This window comes from Epinephelus lanceolatus, chromosome 19, assembly GCF_041903045.1.
Source record: "Epinephelus lanceolatus isolate andai-2023 chromosome 19, ASM4190304v1, whole genome shotgun sequence".
In the NCBI taxonomy this organism is placed as follows: domain Eukaryota; kingdom Metazoa; phylum Chordata; class Actinopteri; order Perciformes; family Serranidae; genus Epinephelus; species Epinephelus lanceolatus.
In genome coordinates, this window is record NC_135752.1 from 7,481,513 (window position 1) to 7,503,475 (window position 21,963).

The 21,963-nt window shown below is 40.4% G+C and overlaps 1 protein-coding gene across 3 annotated transcripts in view; it reads right to left on the bottom strand.

Moving 5' to 3' along the window:
- The window catches only part of dcc (DCC netrin 1 receptor), a 418,775-nt gene that overhangs the window by 132,610 nt on the left and 264,202 nt on the right, over positions 1 to 21,963 (bottom strand). For all 3 annotated transcript variants that reach the window (XM_078162332.1, XM_078162331.1, XM_078162330.1), the window contains exon 13: positions 2,991 to 3,132. In XM_078162332.1, coding sequence (XP_078018458.1) covers positions 2,991 to 3,132 — 142 coding nt within the window. The remainder of the gene's footprint in view (positions 1 to 2,990; positions 3,133 to 21,963) is intronic.

The following is a 21,963-nucleotide window of genomic DNA, read 5'->3' on the forward strand; positions in this document are numbered from 1 at the left end:
GCAGCCACGCTGCCCACGTTAGCAGCGCTGCTCATCTATGGAACATCTACATATTTGGAGTCTCGCCTTATTTTATGTTTCCCATTTATTCTAACTCAAAACGTCCTGTTTCTATTTCAGACTAAAAGCTCCCTGACAGAGTTTCTATGAACAGAATCTCTTTATTTGTTAACACAAGGCTTTTTATTGTTGGATTGAGTTGTTGACTATGCAGTGGCTTGCATGCCTCCATAAATGAGTGGAGTACTTTCTTTTAATTATGGAAATACAGTAGTTAAAACAGCAAGCAGGCCTGTTTCAGATGGACACAAATGAGTTGTGGTCAGGGACATCATTGTTTTTTTGCTACTTTGAGGCAGCAGAAAGCAACCGCGTCACTGAATACAAAAACCTGATTTAAAGTAAGAATGGTGCAGTATTTTCATGCTTACTATACAGCACATTATTCAGCCAGGTTCACAAAGCGTTTTAACTGTGCTTGTCAGGGCACCCTTTAGCATATTAATGTGATGCACGGCTGAAACACATTATAACACATGGGTAATGTTGTAAAACAATCGCTGTTAGGTTAAGACACCAAAACTACTTGGTTAGGTTTAGAAAATGAGTTAAAACAAGTATGTTAGCTACAAGTCAGGTCAGTTAGTGCATTCTATACGTAAATGGAGTGACGTCTGCGAGCTAGTTCAGGCAGTCTACTTGAGCTGCACTGATTCATATACACATTTCATAGCTCACTCTCCAAATGTCATCTACAAATCACATCCTCCCAATTTGGTGGTCTATTAAGCTGCAAAAATTCCCCAGCTCTCCCTCTGCCTCGCCACTACTGCCCTGCATTAGTACTGCTGCCTGCTCTTTCAGCCCCACCTCCACCCCAACATCCACCTGCAGGCTCCAGTTAGGGGGGAAAATATTTTAATAATCACTCTCTAATACCTCATATAAACATATCGGCGGGGAGTGATGAAGTCTAGACACTAAACTCTATGTTCTGCTGTTGAAAAAACCTTTTCAAACCTGAGTTGTCTGACTCAAGCTACATAATGTTTTGTGAAAACATCAGTGTCATTTGGTTTTGGTTGGTAGTATCTACTCACCCAGAGTCCTCACATCCCTTGTGGAGATCGGCGGGGGGGGGGCTGCCAGCACACCTAATGGCAGACGGCGCCCCAGACTAACGTCCAAGAACACAAAATTGAATTCACAAAGTATCTCCATACTGCTCATCCATAGTGATCCAAGTGTGCTGCAGCCCCGACATAAAAAGTTATTTCGAAAAACGAAACGCGGAGCACAGAGAAGCAGTCAGAGCTACAGGCTACAGTACAGTACAACTTTTTATGTCGGGGCTTCAGGGCACTTGGATCACTACAAATGAGCAGTATGAAGATACTTTGTGGATTCAATTTTGTGTTCTTGGACGTTAGTCTGGGGCACCGTATGCCATTAGGTGTGCTAGCCGCTCCCCCGCCGATCTCCACAAGGGATGTGAGGACTCTAAAACTTCACCAGAGCCTCCATCGGCATATAGGTGAGTAGATAATGGCTGAATTTTCATTTTTGGGTGCACTATCCCTTTAAGAGCTCAGTGCATCTTATGAGCGCCTTGATGTTGATATCAGATGCCAAGAAGTGTGTCAAAGCCACAGCATTTGACAACTTGAGAATGAGAATGGGCTAAAAACAAACCTATCATAAATGATGGCCCCTTGTGCCTTACTTTGGGCGATAATGTGCCGTTTAACTAGCCCTTGACTTTGTCCATATTGGTCACTCATTGACTTGGACTTAACACCGTGTCTTAACTGGATGCAAGCATCAGACTATCACGCTGCATCACCTTTTATCAGATGCTATCTGTACATGCTGGATCTGGAGGAGGTATCTTGTAGGTAAATCCTCATTTAAACCTCGTGAATCAGCCGTACCTCATCCATTGAGGTGTTCGCAAGCAACAAAATCAAAATAGAAAAGGGGTGTCTGGCAGAAGTTCAGCTCAAACTGGTATGCCTCTTGTAGCCTTGATTTATCCATTATTCTGTAGTAAGTTTTGTAAGTTTTTCTTTGTCAATTTTATTGAATCAGTTTTTGTTTTCTAGGTAGTGGTGGAAATGTAGAGCCTACAGAAGCCAGCTTTTAACAGAAATGTTTGCACTTTGAAGCCACAAACCTTCAGCTCTTGTGTTTGTTTAAAATGACAAGCCTGAGAGCAAACAGACACATTTAATTTCTTCTAACTGGAAATGTTATTAGCTTTGTCACTTCTGAGTCTACTGTGAATTACAGTGTTAATAAAGGTTTGATGTGATGTCTTTAAATCTCCTGAGTGAAGCTGTAGTTTTTTCATGTTATTTATTGAAATTCAGCTTCTTATTCTCAGACAGTAAAACGGTGTGATAACTGCTGACAGCCAGGCTAGCAGTGGGCAGATCAGATTCAACACACACACACAAACACACCTGCCACTGGGGTATGAATTCCTGTGTGGACAGACATATGAAGATAACTATCAGTGGAAAATAATGAAAAGGAAGATCAGTTTCATTCAAATCCTGCAAACCTGGAATTGAAATAATAGCTGGTGGCAGTCTGAATGCAGACACACTCTATCTCTCTCTCTCTCTCTCTCTCACACACACACACACACACACACACACACACACGCAAATGTTAACTCATACAAATGCAGATTTTCTTTCACAGAAGAAAAAACCCCACTACAAATACATGCAAAAAAACAAAAATACAAGCTGACAAAAGTCCACTGCATAACCCACCTGTACACAAACATGTCCATGCACGCACGCACGCACGCACGCACGCACGCACGCACGCACTGAGGTAAATTGTGGTAAAATTTAGGCTGATTTTTAGAATCTGGGTCCTTTATTGTAGTTTGGTCCAGCCAATTAAACCATTAAATAATACGTTTGGTAATATTCTACTAATACCAGACAAATATTATCAGTATTGTTAACAAATCCCACCTGTGAACAGGTACCAGAAGTTGTTGGGTTCGATTGCCTCTTGGTCTCCCCGGCGACCGGTCTTCCTGTATTTGATCTTGTAGGCAGAGATGAGGCCATTTTGGGTGCTGCGCGGAGGTGGCTGCCATGACACCTTGATGCTCTGAAAGACAACAAAGACAGGGAAAACAATAAGTAAACAAATCAAGTTGCCAAAAGTCCTCTGAATGAGGACATGGACCGATTATGAGACAATGTGCCATTGGGCAGAAGTAAAAGCACGCATTATAGACATGTTGAGAGAGAGATGAGGCGAATTACAGTCTGATTGCCGATATCATGACTATATTTAATATGAAACTCATAAGACAAAACAACAAAAAGGCATCTCTTTTTCTCTGTTTAAATCTCAGTTTAACTCTGGTACGTCAAAGAGCAAGACAACTAAGCTCTATGTTTTCATAATGGTAAGATGCAAGAAGGGACTGTAAATCTGATCAGAAAACAGCAGAGAGTTGCGTCTGGTGTCTGATGTGTTTCTATATTTGTGCGGATGAGTCTGGTGCTGAGTCGGTGTGTGTTTACTTTGAATTGTTTTAGTAAAACACTTGTAGTTTGAATTTCACTGCATGTTTCCATGTGTGGGTATACTGTATGTTCCATATATTTCTATGCGTGGTGTGTGTGTGTGTGTGTGTGTGTGTGTGTGTGTGTGTGTGTTTGTTTGGGTGTGCGTTGCATGAATTTTAATTGCTTTATTTGCATGTTAACAACCCACCTCTGACACACACACAAACACACGCACACACACAGCAGATGTTTGCTCGGCCCCCAGTGTGCTCTGTTCTGTGAGGCAGCTGCCATCAACCATTCTGCTGATTTACTCAGTATGACCCGGTACGTGTGTGCCTGTTTGTATTTGTGAGTGTGTACATCTGTGTGTGTGTGTGTGTGTGTGTGCGTGTGTGTGTGTGTTAGGTGGGCTGAACATTAATGGAGATTAATGAATTAGAAAGGTAGAAAAAAAGGTTCGATCCACCTCTCTCTCTTTTTGTCTCTGTTGTATTCACCCCTCTCTACCTCTACGTCTTTATAACCTCATCATGTATCTTTCATAATTTCTCCTGCTAGGTATGTAAAGTTTTTTTGTTTTTGTTTTTTACTGCTCCCCCTTAGACCACTCCTACAACTACTGATAATAGAAACTAAAACTTCACTTAAATTTAATCATCAATAATGAGGTTGGAGCAACTTTAGAAATTTGGGGGGCCTGTAACAAAATCAGGTAGTGTATTTGATAAAATAAACTTGGTTTAATTGAAATTCATGTTTTGCTCCAAATTACGTTGCAATAGTCAGAATTGAAAGTCATTTGTCACCCGCTGTCCCAAGAGAATGTTTACCTCCTGTGAACATACTGAAATGACTGATCATCAGAACATGATTTATGAAAAATCATGTCAGTTAATGTTTTCAGTGTCATTCATGAGTGTTGGGAGTTAGCAGCAACTTAGCTAGACAGCCTGGCCACTGAAGGACTCATGCTTATGCTCTGTGGGCCCAAACATGCTTTTCACCACTAATAGCACCATGGAACAATACAACAACAATGCAACAACGACCATGCAGGCCAGCATGCACACGGCTGACATGATAAACATTCCTGACAAATGTTTCACACTGATTTGCAGATTGGCAGGGGGCAGTAATGAGCTAAGAAACAAAGCAATGTTTCTACTTCCTCATAACATTGCGTCTTGACCCTCTTGCTCATATATCCATCACAGTCTAAAGCAAAATTTGGAAAGCAGCAGATCTTAACGTTATCATCTAATGTTACCTTGGGGGTACAACTTGCCAAGCTTGCAAGTGAAGTCGTCAAAAAGCGGCGCTTGGTCAGTGACTTCCAGCATTAGACACTAACAAAAAAGGCAGTTTTTCTACAGCGGAATAATATGTGGCCAGGCGTCGTCAGGGGGAAATGATTCGGGACACCATTGAAAGTTAAGGTGGCGAAAGTCCAAGTAGGGCGAGTGGGAGGGGTGGTGGATGGGTCCAACAACCACCGACTTTCACGGGAGGCCGGTGTTATTGTAAAGCCAAACCCTATCCTTTTTTCCTAAACTCAACCACGTGTTTTTGTTGCCTAAACCCAACCACGTTCGTATGTAGGTAAAATGTAACCATATGCAAATGTTCTTGAAGGAAAAACATCAATACGCAGTGTTGCACTGACGCACTGTGTTTATTTGAATAAGACTGTATGAAAACTGTACATTTCCTGTAAAAACTAAAGTGTATTTTGAAAACAGACAATGCATGTCACAGGCTGAAGTTGACACAGTGTCCAAGACCATCAACAACCAACGCACCCAGGGTACCTTGCACGTCATATCTTGACATGGAAAATCCTTAACCAAACACCAATATGTGACGATGTCAGAGTGAGAATGTGTTGCCAAATATGATGGGATGCAGTAAGACATCCTGGTATTTTTGGCATACTATATTTGGCATTCAGTACTATGTACTGGTAAACGGTAAATGGACTGCACTTGTAAAGCGCCTTTCTAATCTTCTGACCACTCAAAGTGCTTCAACACTACATGTCACATTCACCCATTTACACACACCTTATGTAGTCAAGGCCACCATGCAAGATGTCACCTCCTACTCAGCTTAAACATTCACATGCAGTCACAGAGCCATGGAACAGCCATCAGGAGCAATTTGGGGTTCAGTATCTTGCCCAAGGATACTTAAGCACGCAGACTGAATGAGCAGGGGATCAAAACGCCTATCTTTCGCTAAGTGGACAAGCTGCTCTTTCTCCTGAGCCACAGCTGTCCCCAATATTGGGACATACAAAATCTTTTTGTAGCAGACTAAACAGTAAAGTATTACCTGTATTGGAACACACCAAAGGATGTGACGATGGTTTCAAACAGGTGTCAAATTTGTCAAAAAATCAGCTTTGCAACTGATGTTGGAAATGCATTTAACACATTTATTAGGCCTGAATGATACAGATACCATTATCTTGTGAGAAACAGTGAATGTAAATAATTACTGTTTCCATAAAATCTCTAATTAATTCAGTTCACTAGTCCTGATATATGGTAATGTTTTTGAAAAATGTAAGAACCAATTGAATTTACTAATTAAAAAATTTTTTTTTTTCTTTTTTGTTTTGTTTACCATTCATCACCATGAACATACACATTGTAGTTTATCTTGACTAAATCCCACATTCACTGCCCTGCTGCCAGAAATTTATATTAGATCAGCAAATGTGTATCAATCCACTGCTGCAAATAGTCCCAAGAAATGCACTATTTCCTAGAACATTTGCTAAAAACTGCAGTGCCCTGCTGCTTTCACTGAGCCAGTATCTACAGACAGGGTAGAGAAGTCAGAAGACAGACTAACGAGACAGTTTGATAATAGATACCGCCAACCAATCAGAAATCAGTATTTCTGTTGTCATGGTACAATTTACACTAACAGTGCAAATTGAAGTGGAATGTCATTATAAACAAAACACGCACAGCTCAGAACAGGCGGCCACTTACACATGTACAGATTGTATCACACACATACACACATATGTTGTTGGTGTCATATTAACACACGCACACACACACACACACACACACACAGAGTGATGGTGTGTATATCCCTCCATCAGCTGTGGTGTAAGTCATCGGGCCAACGAGCAGTTTAAATATTCAGCCAGTGTTACTGTGACAACGGCCACAGAGGAATTCATTAACATTTAGCTGCACCTGTTCCCTCTGCTGCTCCTCACCCTGCTAATTGATTACAGCAGAACTGATTACTGAGAGGGAGGAGGCAGAGGAGAGGCAGAGGAGAGGCCCAGGGATGGAGGGAGAGAAAAAGAAAGGGACAAATTGAATAAATGTGTGTCGGCCAAATTCCTCCATATACTCTCTGTCTCTCTCTCTGGTCGGGCGTCACAACGTGCTTCATTAACTAATTAGCCACTTTGACAGGACACAGTTGGATGTGAGGTCTCCATGGAAACGATACAGAAGTTAAATTCATGTTGGAACAACTCCCACAGAGACACAAAGAGGCAAACCATCCATGAAGGACGACAACTCCACCACCACACAGAGTCTGTACTGGAAGGGAAATACTCCTCCTCAACTATAACTACAACAAGTACTACAACCTTCCTTGGATTTTTTTTATTACACTGCTAGTAGTATTTATAATAACACTGTAAATAAATATATCACCAAAACATCCACTGCTATAATAGTGATTCTGTGTGCTACTGCCATTACTGCTGCAGCTATTACTGCACTCTATTACTGCTACTACTCTTTGTATTATTATCTATATTACTTCTGCTATTATCACTGCTGTTACTACTTCTACTGCTGATACTGCTTCTGCTATTAGTGCTGCTACTTCTTTTATAGCTGCTGCTACTATTATTCCTGCTGCCACTACCTCCATTACTGCAGCTGTCGCTACTGCTATTACTGTTGCCAGTGCCTTGCACAGACATTTTGCTGGGCAGGTGCTCTAGTGGAAAATAAGGGCATCCCTTCCACAAATTTGTTTTGCACACACAGAAAAAAAAAAAAAAAAAAGTGTGCACACAAAGGGCATCCTGCAGGTTTATATCTGCCAGCACCAAAGGGTTTCTTGAGGCCTAAGTACATAGTACATAGTGCACACCTTAGTGGTCAATAAAGTAAACAACCATTTACAATCAATGAAACTTTACACAAAACTGAAAAATGCTCAGTTAATAAAATAATAACCAGCTGCTATTACTATTACTGCTACAATGTCATTTTTGTTGTGCAGGTACAAATACTACCTGCAGCTACCATTGGTGCTACTGCCATTACAACTGCTGTGAAAACTGCCAGTGCTGCTGCTGTATTTCGCCCATAACTGGTCAATCCCTTATTTTGCCTCAAAAAATACATATATACTGGATTTATTCAGTTCAAAGGGTAACCCATTCTCCTCCATCCTTCAGATTTCTACTACTGTCAGTGTAGAAATCAATGTGTTTGTACTGAGTTTGCCTGGAAAGCAACCACCTCACTGGCTGACATCAGTTGTAGAGTTTCATCTCTTTCACAGCGCTTGCTGAGCTAAATGGGCTCCATGGATCAATTAGGCTGGTTTCAGATGTACTTTCTTTCCTTGCGTAAATTAGAGGTGAAGTGGCTTCCGGCTGTACTGTAACACAGAGTCATTTCTCCGCTTTTTTTCCTGTCTGACTGAAGCAGAAAATAGAGTAGAATTCCCTCCTGCAGCTGCTTTGTATTCAGATGTAGTTGACATGGTAAAGCAGCAGGGCAAGTGAAGCCGCGGCCTCGTTCATTGCCTTCAAACAGGCCGAGGGCATCCGTCTGTTTAGATATCCCCTCAGAGGACACGAGGAAAATGCAGGGAGGTCTGCAGAAAGCTGATGAAGATAAGACTGATAATAATGAGGACTGATAATAACCCAAACAACAGTGATAATCACAAGAAGAGAGTCTCTTGCCTCAACAAGTGAGGGAGTCCTAATTACTCAAAATTAGACAAACTCAAAGACAAAGAAAGAAATGGAAAATAAAATTCACTTAGATCTTTGCCTTGAAGCTTTAAGGCTTTCTCGCTTTTTTCATATTTCAGTGTTTCTACTTCTAATGTAAAGACTTCTGTATTTATGTAAGAGACCAACACGTTGCAGTCCATTAGTGTAAAAGATGCTGCAGGGGTAAAAAACATTCGATACAAGACAAAGGGTGGCTTGCCTTTGATTTGCAATTTTGAAATTAAAAACTTGTAAAAATTGTTTGAACCTTTGAGGGGTTCACAATTAATTAATTCTTTGGGGGTTGTTGTTGGTGGTTACAAAATTAATAGTAGCTCATAGATCTTTACTTCGGTATCACTGTTGCTATCCTCACTGACAGTGTAATACAGGTGCATTAATTTAAAAGTCCTGCAACAAAGGTGTCCAGTTACCACTCATTCTGGAAAACTGGGACAAATAATCTACTCACTACGACTGCTATGAATATCAGTAAGTATATAACATTGTGTCAACTCCATCTGATCTTACCTCTGACATTGATTATGTATGCTATTCAAGAAAAAATTAAATCACCTGGAGTCTCATTTATAAACAGCGTAGGATCTATATTAAAAATGGTGTGTGCCAGAAAATACTCAACAGTTTCTACAATCAGGCCTCCACCTCATGTTGTAAGCATGGGTAAAAGTTTCTCCCATCAAGTCTGTTTTTATAGATCACAATTTTTCTGTGGGAAGTGGCGTACGCCTCTTTCAGGCCTCATTTTGTGCGTACACAATGATTATAAATGAGACCCTGAGAAGTTCTCCCATTACAGGGTTAAATAGTCAAGACTTGGATCTTTTAAAATATATTTTCCAGGTCTAATGGAGGAGTAAAAATCAACAGTTTGTTGTCATTATATCAGTGTGTCTTGCAGAAACACAGGGACAGGGGAGACACTGTTGTCCAGAAACCAATCACAGACTAATCCAGGAATTCCTAAAAAAATGACTTCAAGCTTTTGCCAGTCTCATAAACCCCCTGCTTGTTCTCTCTCTCTGCATAGAGGAGGACTTCTTCAGAAGCTCCTGTGCTGCTGATGCATGACAGACAACAGCACTGGTGCATTTCATTTAGAAGTACAGTCAGTATTATTGTATTTCCAGCTGACTCTGTGCACTGCTGAACAGTTTGTCCGATCAATGGATGAAAAAACACTTTGAAGAAAAACAAAACTTTAAACTGAATCTGGAATTAATTCAGTAGGTTTCTCTTCTGTTTCTGTATGCCGAGCTGCAGTGTGAGAGCTGCATACAGAGCACCTCATCCACCCTGTGACCTCCACACACACACACACACACACACACACACACACACACACACACACAGGGCCAGGTGAGTAAACACTCCCTGAATTCAATCTGTGATTGTTTGTTCATGTCCTTTGGGTGAGAGCTGCAATCACATTGACAGTGTGTGTGCACGTTTGTGTGTGTGTGCACGTGTGTGTGTGTGTGTGTGTGTGTGTGTTAATGTCCTCTGGGTAAAAGGAGCAATCACACAGAGGTATTGCTCTGCAATACAACATGCAACACCATGCTGCAGCATGCAGTGTGTGTGTGTGTGTGTGTGTGTGTGTGTGTGTGAGAAAGAGAGAGAGGGAGAGCGAGAGCAGCTATAAGGCTTTAGATCATTAAATTAACAGTATACATGGAGGTATATTTGAGTAGTTCTCTGAGCATACAAAATATTTTTGAAAATATTTTTTGAGAGATGGCTGCTGAGAATTACTGTAAATTTACAACCTGTGATCCAGTTACAGTATAGTACAGTATATCAGTGCCATAACACCAACATTTAAACATAGTGAAAGCTGCTGTTATTTACACATCGATCAACCGGTCTTTACACTACCAGAGGGACTAACAGAGTTATTTTTATTGTGCAACCTGGTCTCACTCCAAAGTCGTCTCATACCGGTGCTTGGTCAGTGACTTATGGCGTCAGACACTGACAAAAAAAGCCATTCTTTCACGTTGACATGATATACAGCTGGTTGCCGTTATTGTGTAATGCCACCTGGCGGCAGCAGCTGAGCAACAATGTAAGTGAAGGGGATGCCAAACCTCGTTCTTTTGTTCTAAACTCAACCATGTGTGTGTGTTAGCTCAATATAACAACATGCCACACACATAACCATTTGTTGAAGGGAAAAACAAAAAAAAAAGTCAATTTGCAGTGTAGTACCAATGTAGTGCATTTATTTTGAAAGAGACTGTATGCAGCGTGTACATTTCCTGTGAAAACTGAAGTGTATTTTGAAAATAGACAATGCATGTAACAGGCTGAAGTTGACGTCAACAACCAACGCACCCAGTGTACCTTGCATGTCATATCTTGATGTCGATATGTGATAAGGTCGGAGTGAGGTGTTGTATTGTAAGAGTTTGTTTTTTTTTAATTAAAACTCAAAAGTTTTTTACAGCTTAGGTTCAACATCTTCTTATTCGGCTTGTATGATATCTTATTAATTAGTGGTTAGGCTTAGGAAAAGAACATTAACATAACGAGATGACATAACATTACATATACCTAACTTAGGTCTTGTCTATACATACATTTTTTATCCTCTATGTTTTGATGGAGTTTTCCATCAATAAAACAATAGTTTTTGCCTCCCAAGGTGCAGATTTTGGTCTTGTGGGATTTATATTTAATCTTATTTTATCTTATCTTCTCTTGTCTTTATCAAATTCTGTTTTTCTTCTGTACAATGCTTTGTGTTTGAGGAAAAAAAACAATAAATAATCTGTTAAAAATAAAATAAGGTGCAGATTTTTCAAAACTCTTCATCTTTGTATCCATGTGAACATCTAAAATGGAACATTTTGGAAACAGTGACGTCATCTTCTTAATTCTCACATACCGTTTATTTGTTTGTGTAATGAACTTTCTCCGGAAACATACACAGCGGCGTACAACCGGTTTGTTTACATTTTGTCAGCACTGCTGGAAAAATACCCATCACGAGTTTGCCGAGCCAATATATATATACATACATATATATATACAGTACAGGCCAAAAGTTTGGACACACCTTCTCATTCAATGTGTTTTCTTTATTTTCATGACTATTTACATTGTAGATTCTCACTGAAGGCATCAAAACTATGAATGAACACATGTGGAGTTATGTACTTAACAAAAAAAGGTGAAATAACTGAAAACATGTTTTATATTCTAGTTCCTTCAAAATAGCCACCCTTTGCTCTGATTACTGCTTTGCACACTCTTGGCATTCTCTCAATGAGCTTCAAGAGGTAGTCACCTGAAATGGTTTTCCAACAGTCTTGAAAGAGTTCCCAGAGGTGTTTAGCACTTGTTGGCGCCTTTGCCTTCACTCTGCGGTCCAGCTCACCCCAAACCATCTCGATTGGGTTCAGGTCCAGTGACTTTGGAGGCCAGGTCATCTGCCGCAGCACTCCATCACTCTCCTTCTTGGTCAAATAGCCCTTACACAGCCTGGAGGTGTGTTTGGGGTCATTGTCCTGTTGAAAAATAAATGATCGTCCAACTAAACGCAAACCGGATGGGATGGCATGTCGCTGCAGGATGCTGTGGTAGCCATGCTGGTTCAGTGTGCCTTCAATTTTGAATAAATCCCCAACAGTGTCACCAGCAAAACACCCCCACACCATCACACCTCCTCCTCCATGCTTCACAGTGGGAACTAGGCATGTGGAATCCATCCGTTCACCTTTTCTGCGTCTCACAAAGACACGGCGGTTGGAACCAAAGATCTCAAATTTGGACTCATCAGACCAAAGCACAGATTTCCACTGGTCTAATGTCCATTCCTTGTGTTTCTTGGCCCAAACAAATCTCTTCTGCTTGTTGCCTCTCCTTAGCAGTGGTTTCCTAGCAGCTATTTGACCATGAAGGCCTGATTCGCGCAGTCTCCTCTTAACAGTTGTTCTAGAGATGGGTCTGCTGCTAGAACTCTGTGTGGCATTCATCTGGTCTCTGATCTGAGCTGCTGTTAACTTGCGATTTCTGAGGCTGGTGACTCGGATGAACTTATCCTCAGAAGCAGAGGTGACTCTTGGTCTTCCTTTCCTGGGTCGGTCCTCATGTGTGCCAGTTTCGTTGTAGCGATTGATGGTTTTTGCGACTCCACTTGGGGACACATTTAAAGTTTTTGCAATTTTCCGGACTGACTGACCTTCATTTCTTAAAGTAATGATGGCCACTCATTTTTCTTTAGTTAGCTGATTGATTCTTGCCATAATATGAATTTTAACAGTTGTCCAATAGGGCTGTCGGCTGTGTATTAACCTGACTTCTGCACAACACAACTGATGGTCCCAACCCCATTGACAAAGCAAGAAATTCCACTAATTAACCCTGATAAGGCACACCTGTGAAGTGGAAACCATTTCAGGTGACTACCTCTTGAAGCTCATGGAGAGAATGCCAAGAGTGTGCAAAGCAGTAATCAGAGCAAAGGGTGGCTATTTTGAAGAAACTAGAATATAAAACATGTTTTCAGTTATTTCACCTTTTTTTGTTAAGTACATAACTCCACATGTGTTCATTCATAGTTTTGATGCCTTCAGTGAGAATCTACAATGTAAATAGTCATGAAAATAAAGAAAACGCATTGAATGAGAAGGTGTGTCCAAACTTTTGGCCTGTACTGTATATATATATGTATATCTATACATTAAACATTTTTTTCATATCAATTTATAAATAAACCATTTCAGCTCTATACACAACACTCCTCTGTCTTAAATGCTTTTCTTTCAGATGTATCAGAGACATCCCCAATACACACTGATGTGCATAAGTGTTACTATGGTTACCAAATGATCTTGCATAAATGTATAGATCACTCAAGGGTGTAATTTCCACTGGGAATTGGGGAACAAGCCCCCCTTTCTCAATCCTGTAAATGGCATTTTAAAATAGGCGCATATATAATAAAACAATTTTCATGGAATTCTTTTTTTTTCTTTTTTGGTGGACAACCATTTTTATGCACATTTTTAAGCAGGATCTGTCTCTCATGAGGTGTTATTTGCAATTTTCATACATGCAGAAAATAGCTTTCTTCCTTTGGGTGAAACTCCATATACAGTGAGCATCATTGGAGATGTAGTTGTTGAATGCTGACAAAACAGTCATTGTTTAGACTTGTAAAAATGAAGTGTCAGCAGTAGATACATATGAATACTGACAGGAAACCTCAGGGACATTTCAAAATCTTCCATAAGCTTTGATGGGAACAAACCCGTGACTTCCTGGTCACATGACCCTCCCTGGTTATCTGTCTCCTGCTCTGTCTCATTAAGTGATGTGCTGCTGATGAGGTGGGCGGCGCTTCTTGTGAAGTTGGAGTGATGTTTGATTGAGAGAAGAAGTCGGTGTGAGGGTGAAACAGAGCTGATGAATGACAACAAACTGATGATTATGTTTCTGTTTTTATTTCTGAGGGTGTAATCATCCCGTTACCACGGCGACTCCATGCAAAACCTCAGAGCAAGGGAATCTGAGCTGATTAATGGTAATTATCTGCTGTTCACTGACATCATCACAGGTGCATGACAGAAAGAGACAGAGGCAGAGCAAACAGCTGGTAATTCAAGCTGTAAGAATAATGTGATGACTGAATGAATAAATTAATGGATGAACAAGTGATTTCACAAAGTGTGCAGATCTGAAGTGAATGAGAAAACTACCTGACTGATTAACTGAATGAAAGTCGTACCTCAGCACATTTCTACAAACACACAATTGAACTGTATGTGTGTTTGTCGGAGTTCAAACAGGTTGAAACTTTTCAAATTGAAATTTTCTTCTTGTCTCTGACAAGCAGTTCTTCATGGGTCAGAAACTTTCCTGAAATAGCAGCCAAACTGCAGCTTTAATCAAACTGTGTTATATCACAAAGTCAAAAATAAAATTCTTATATATTACAGTAATAACCCCCCCCCCCCTCAGAAGATGTTCTGTTCTGTCATTATCTTTTGCAGGAATGACCAAGAATGACCTTTGAGACTTGAGAGAAAACTCTTTCTACTAATTGAATCCATTTCAAATACCAGAAAATGTCTTTTGTGTCCCTGTATAAAGAACATATTCTATATCTTTCATAGCTGAAGGATGAGTGGCTGTTTCTACATTACAGACCTGCCAATGCGTTCTCATCCCAAATTTCAAAATACACTTCAGTTTTCACAGGAAATATACAGTTTCTGCTTGTTACATGCATACGGTCTTTTACAAAATAAACTCACAACTGAGGCTGCACCTAACATTATTTTTTATCAATTAATCTAACAAATCTTTTTTTCAATTAGTCGACTAATCTTATGACTGCTATATCGATTATTCTAAAGAATATTTTAGACTAATTTCTATATTGGGCGGCATGGTGGTGTGGTGGTTAGCACTCTCGCCTCACAGCAAGAGGGTTGCTGGTTCGATCCCGGGCGTGGGAGCCCTTCTGTGCGGAGTTTGCATGTTCTCCCCGTGTCAGCGTGGGTTCTCTCCGGGCACTCTGGCTTCCTCCCACAGTCCAAAGACATGCAGATTGGGGACTAGGTTAATTGGTAACTCTAAATTGTCCGTAGGTATGAATGTGAGTGTGAATGGTTGTTTGTCTCTATGTGTCAGCCCTGTGATAGTCTGGCGACCTGTCCAGGGTGTACCCTGCCTCTCGCCCGATGTCAGCTGGGATAGGCTCCAGCCCCCCCGCGACCCTCAAGAGGATGAAGCGGTTAGAAGATGAATGAATGAATAATTTCTGTATTGCTGTTGTATCAATAATAATAATAATGATAACAATAATAGGCCCTATGCATCAAATACTTGATCAGAAAGTACTGAACCCCAGAATGCGATGCTGTAACACATGTATTATCTTAATCACTATATACCAAAGTATTCTTTTCCCTGAACTAGAGAAACAGTATTTTTTTCTTAAGTACTTGACTTAAAATGGTTATGACATGGAGTTATTTCATCACCGGAGTCATATGCAGTTAAGATAATTACTTGCAAATATATTTTTGCATTAGTGTGGGGTGAGAAAAAACAACTGAAACGACTTAGAGACTGTGACAGAAGTCAAATACTGTAACAATCGTCTGTAAATTGTTAAAATATAAAATATAAAAAAGAAAAAGAAAGAAAATATAAAATGGCCAAATAACACAGTCACAGACTGTAACAACAGTTTGGGGTGTTAATTTAAGTCATTTTGTCGCTCATGCACGCCCTTTAAATTGAAAACAAAAACAAAAGAAAGGTAAGTGACAACTACTAATAGAAACATGTTCCCTGTGTTGATAATCCTAATTTATCATGCGTGGGTGGTAGGGATGGGCAGCACAAGCAAAAACACTATTCGAAAATCATGGTAACTATTCAACGATTTTTCGAATAACCCCCCCCCCCCCCCCAGAGCCACGCACACAGAGATCCACTCATCATTACGGCCAGGCTCCACCGGCTGCAAAGCGTCATGTCAGCGTAGCGTCGCGGCGTATTCATTTGGGCTCCACTGACTGCGTACGGAAGCGACACGTAGAGAAGCCAGCAGGGTTGTTTACCGTTTGCTGAGCCGAGAGGCTGCATGTAGGCTCCATGAAATGTTAAAGCATTTTCCACCTAAGTTATTACATATATTTGAGTTATCTACAAGTTTACTGTAGTGTTTGTCATCTACTCACTTTCAAATGTCCGCCATGGACATTTACACAATGTCACGGATAAACATGGGTAAATGCATGAAAAAAAAAAATCATCACGTATCACCTCTGATAATGGTTTATTCATTTAAAAACACATTGTGCACGTTTAGCACACTATTTCATGTAGTTTTTATCTGCTGGAGGGTCGCGTAGGGGAGTGTAGCGCGACAAAAAAAGAAGAGCCGCATAAAATAGAGAGTTGTCGCGCGGCAGACGGGGGTTGCCGGTGGAGCCGCTGTAATTGATTAACATGGGGGCGAGCCGCTACAGGACTCGCGCTGCAGACGTGTCGCGCCGCTGAGCCCGGCCGTACGGTCCCTCTCCGCCTCCTGCGTGCCTCACTCACAAATGACTGTGCATACTTGTTGTAGACTTGTGATACGCAAGCTTTGCCTCACAGAGTTTGCACTGCACCTCATTTTCGTTTATTTTGTCGAAGTTGTTCCACACGGAACTTTTTGATGACTGTAGTAGTCTTTGCATGTTTCTCCTGTTTGTAGAAGAGCATCAAACTAGCTGGGAGCCCATCTCACACCGCTGTAGCAATCCTATACTGCCCTCATGCGGTTAGGAGCTGAACTGCATGTCAAATAAAGTGGGGAAATAAGACGGCAAAAAGTAATAGTCGCATTAAAAAAATCGATTTTTCAAAATAAAAAAACGACTATTTGAAAATTCGAAAATCGGGACCCATCCCTAGTGGGTGGGGACAAAAAGTTCACAGGATAGTGCATTCTGCTGCTGTCTTGACAAAGCACTGCCGGATGCTCTCACTTGAGTGTCTGTGCGCTGCAGTTGCACTTCTGAGAGTAGTCCCTTTTCACAAGGTTTTCAGCTGCAGCTCGTTCTCTGGTGGAATCCATGCTTTCATGCAGCCTACTTTATTGCAACACGCCGACACATGTTTTGCAAATCATTGTACTTTTGTAATAGATGACATTAATTATGTCAATGAATCGCCTCACCCCTACCTGCAACGTACCTAAAACACTTTGTTTTTATGTGTATTTCCTTAGGTTTACCCAATAAAAGCACGTAGATAGGTTTAGAAAAAAAAAAAACATTATGGTTTGGCGTAAAATAAGTGCAATTACTAGTACCTTAATAAAGCATCACATGACATACAGCATGTGACATACGTCACCTCTGTGGCATGCTGCACATACTAGCACACCATGTTATTAAAATAACTCCATTGACTTTTGGTCTCACACAGGAAACAAACAGCGGTCTCCCAGGTGAAAGTCTAGTGTTTGTTTGATCCATTCACCACATTGATAAAGATTCTCAGTCATCCAAGTCATGGTAATCTTAAGTGCTATATCGTAGGCAAAACTCCAGTCCAGTTGCCTATGATATAGCACTTAAGATCCATCTACCACATGCCTTTGTGTGTGGTTATCTAACAACAAAATCACTGACAAAGCGGTGGTATTTGATGAGTTGGGAATGAGAACAAGCTTGGCCTGCTGTACAAATACACTAATTAAAGTGCACTGTTACTCCAGATTTAGGCTTTAAATCATAGCCTGTATATAAAGATTAACAACATGACAGCTTCCTAAAAGTGAAACCAAAACATCTATATCGCCCCCTGGTGGCTGACTGCTGTACAGGTGATGAAGCCCACCCTCTTCATGTTAGTGCATGGGACATGGTCCAAACTAAAGACTCAAAGTAAAGGTAAAAAATAATGTAGTAATGTAAGTAATGTAATTTAAACATACATGGGTTCTCACTCTCACATACCAGTGTTTTCATTTTCCCCAACATGTGCACTTTACTGTAACATACATTCAGTTTTACTTTAGCATATACATGATCTTCTCTAACATGTATATGCTACACATATTTACACATCTGTACGTTTTAACTTTTACATATACTCATTGTACTCATACACTCTCACTCACATATTTTTGAGTATTACATATTTATCTTAACTGTCTCATCTTTTCTGGTATGTTTTGCCTCTCAGATTAACTTTTTTTGCACACAGCACTGATGCCACAAAAGGTTTTAGCATAGAACACAAAACTGTAGCACAAGTATAAAAGAATCAAGTAAGTCCAAGACTTAAGAAAGTCACTGCTGTGGGAAGTTTAAAAAGTCATTTCATATGACCTTTCAAGCGAATGTATGTCAAGAGATAGAAAACAAACCAGAGCGAATTTGTTTTTCCTCCCCCGTTAGTGCAGAATTATGATGAGTTTAGCCAGACCTTTGTCCAACACTGGCACAGCAAGAGATTGGTGTGGCTAACGAAAAGTAACATTTAGACATTTGGTGGAAATCATTGCTAACTTTAGCAACTTGGTCTAGCATCCAGTTTCAGAGTGGGCATCAAGATGAGCCCTCTTAATGTAGAATGCTCTAAAGGGATAGACAGCTTAGTCTCTAACTACATAATCGACACTATGTCTGTAGTCACATCACCGAAGTTAACAGAGCATCTCCCAGCAACACTGGCTGTTGGATGTCAGTCGCACCTGCCATGGAAAAAGCCCTCCCACAGACCCGAAGCTTTGACATGGATTTCAAAAATACATCTAAAATCTGTTTGGAAAAAATGGAAAAAGATGCACAATAGCTGCACTGCTGTGGAGAAGCATTTCTCTACAATGACCGTATTAGGGGCCCTGCAGTAAACAAAGAAGCTGTAGATTATTTTGCTCATGAGAGGCTGTATGGAGAATCTGGATTTCGGTCAATCTCAAGATTTGTTGAGGACTCAAGAAGTAGGGAGGCAGTCAACACATTTGAGCCCTTGTGCTGATGCTGTCTGCTAATAAAATCAGAGAACAGTTATGTCCTGTTGCCTTCATCTGTCCTGGACCTCGACACAGTATTTCAGAATTCTTCACAATCACTTGTATACCTGTATTTGTTATTGACAATTGAAATACATGTATATGTTTGGGAAATACATGAATATGAGAGGGGAAAAAATGTGTACTCAAGGGGAGAATAAATCTTTGTGAGAGTGAAAAGAGGATGAATTAGGGCTTCCACAGCCTCTCAGACAGATATTAACTGAGTGTTTTCATAATAGGACTCTGTCAAACCGTTTTAATATCCTAAGAAGTCAAATGAACACTTCACACTGAGCTCAGCTGGGCCCTTCACAGCTGGTATTTTTAATTAATGTTGAAATGAGTCTCCAGGTTCTCCAGAGTAACACATCTGACTCCTGCAGTGACACACCAGGAGGTTTAATCATTCCAATGAGACCCCTTCCAATAGCTATTCTTAGAGCAGCAGAGGAGTTAAAAGTTTGCGGTGTTCCCAGCATCCACTCCAGATCCTGATTCTGATCCTGATCCTGACTCTAACAGCCACAGAGACAGTGACACTAGCTGGACTCTGTGAGAATTCAGATTGACATACTGTAAACTCTGTATGAGTTCAACCAAGCATTCAGCAACACACAGACACACTCTCTCTCTTTCTCTCTCACACACACACACACACACAAACACCCACCCACACACCCACACACACACACACACACACACAGTAACGCTCCACTGACTGGAGGAAAGTTGAGGAAAAGTCAGATTTGTCTGAAAAGTTGGTTTGACAGCAGAAGCTTGACGGGAGCAGAAAGATTCACATTTTACTCCTTCAGCAACAAGCTGCAGAGAAACTGAGGCTGGACCCACCCACATAGACACACACGCACACACACACACACACACACACACACATATGCACGCACATGACTTGACTGTGTGTGGCAGTTAAACAGCTAGCAGAATGTGGCAGGAGTTCAGCAGAGTTAAGAGTTCACATACAGTTTTTATTGATTTTTCCATTGAATGAATAATATCTGTTGTTGACTTCTGATTCTTTAATATATTTGACTTTATCAGGCAAAATGACCACAAATACTTTCACTCCATGTCTGCTGCTACAAGGGTATATCTAAATGCATTCAGTTATTCATTGTCTGTAACCGCTGGCCGCTGTGCTGTAGCCTATCCCAGCTGACACTGAGCAAGATGCATGGCATACACCCTGGAAAGGTCCACAGACCATCACAGAGCTGACACATAGAGACATACAACCATTCACACCGACAGGAAATTTAGAGTTACCACCTAACCTAACCTGCATCTCTTCAGACTGGGACTAACCACAATTATATTACTAATTTGTCATATCATCAAGAATATAATTATCGCAAAAATAACCTGAAATGTTGTAATATTATTTTACGGACATATACAGTGCAGTGCAGTACTGTTTTGAGCTAAACGCCCTGTCTCTATTTAGTATTAAGTATACAATATTTAATTTAATTAATCTAGTGGCACATGTTACATTTAAAGGTAGCATTTAGTAATCTGTAGTGGAATACATTTTAAAAGTAACCCTCCAAAGACATTTTACCATTGCTGTCTCATTGAACTTCCAGTCAACAATATTTCAACATACAGCATATATACAATTTTGTGACCTTACACAGTTTAATCAACTAACCACAGGTAGGCTATTCAAAGCAGTGAAGCCTGCAAGCTAGTTCAGGCAGTCATCTTGAGTCTGCTGCTATATATATGGGCTATTCTCACTGCAACTAATACATCCATGGTATGCATGTTATTGTCGGTCACTCCTCACTCCCTGCTATGTTGAGCTTGGTGTTTCCTTTTGGTGATTGACAGATGGATGCAGTTCATACATTCATACAAAATTCCTTTGTGTAAATTGGCTGGCAGAAATTAAATGTTGGCTAATGCTACTTATTTTGTGTTAATTGTGTTTTTAATTTTCCATTACACATTCAAAATAATGTGTATCCCTAATGATGGTACTGTGATAGCTGTCGTCTGTTGTATTTTTAGTCACTACAGCAAGTTTTCTTTCAATGGCCAGTAAAGTAAAATAAAGCGCTCCTTTTGTTTTATTCTTTTTGATCAGCCTCTGAATGAAACAGATTCTAGAGGCTTTAGAAATTGAGGCTTTTCAACAGAAACCCCTGGATGACCCAGGACCTGGAGATGGAGATCATCTTTTTTTTTATATGGTAAACATCCTTTTGTTTAATCTTCCTCTCTAGTTTAATCTATGCTTTCTTTGAAAATCAAATGCCTAATGCTGGACTCAGTAGTCCGTTAAGTTTGCTCTTTTATGTTCCAAAATGCAGATTTTACTTTTTGTTAGTGTTGGTGAGGTTCAGCACATGGTGGTTTGGCAAACTGTCATTTTTGTGCTGGATTTTAGTTTTAACCATTAGTAAGGTGGTTGTTACATGTCTGGTTTCCAGCTGTAGGTAGCTCAGTGGGGGTCCCCCCACTGAGCATAGGCCCTGGGGTGATCACAGTCTCTGCCTCCGCAGTCGCTCTGCTTACACTTCACCATCAGAGTGCTGAGTGTTGCTGTTAACCATGCACATGCTTTGAAGATAAGAAGTTATTCTAGTGTGGGCTAAGGAAGGTTTGGCCCCAATCCTTATGTCTCACACAAAAAGTGCAGGCAAATCTGTGATTTTAAAACAGTCAAGTATATTTTTCTCCCAAGCATTAGTAGTATTGTTAGAACTAGGGAACAGTAACATTTATTTTGGTTCCACAATGGTGAAACAAACTCCCTGTTGACATCAAACAGCAGAAACTTGACACATCTACAGAAAACTCATTTGTTAATTCTGTCTTCTCTATCTCTTATTGTGTCTAAATGTAGT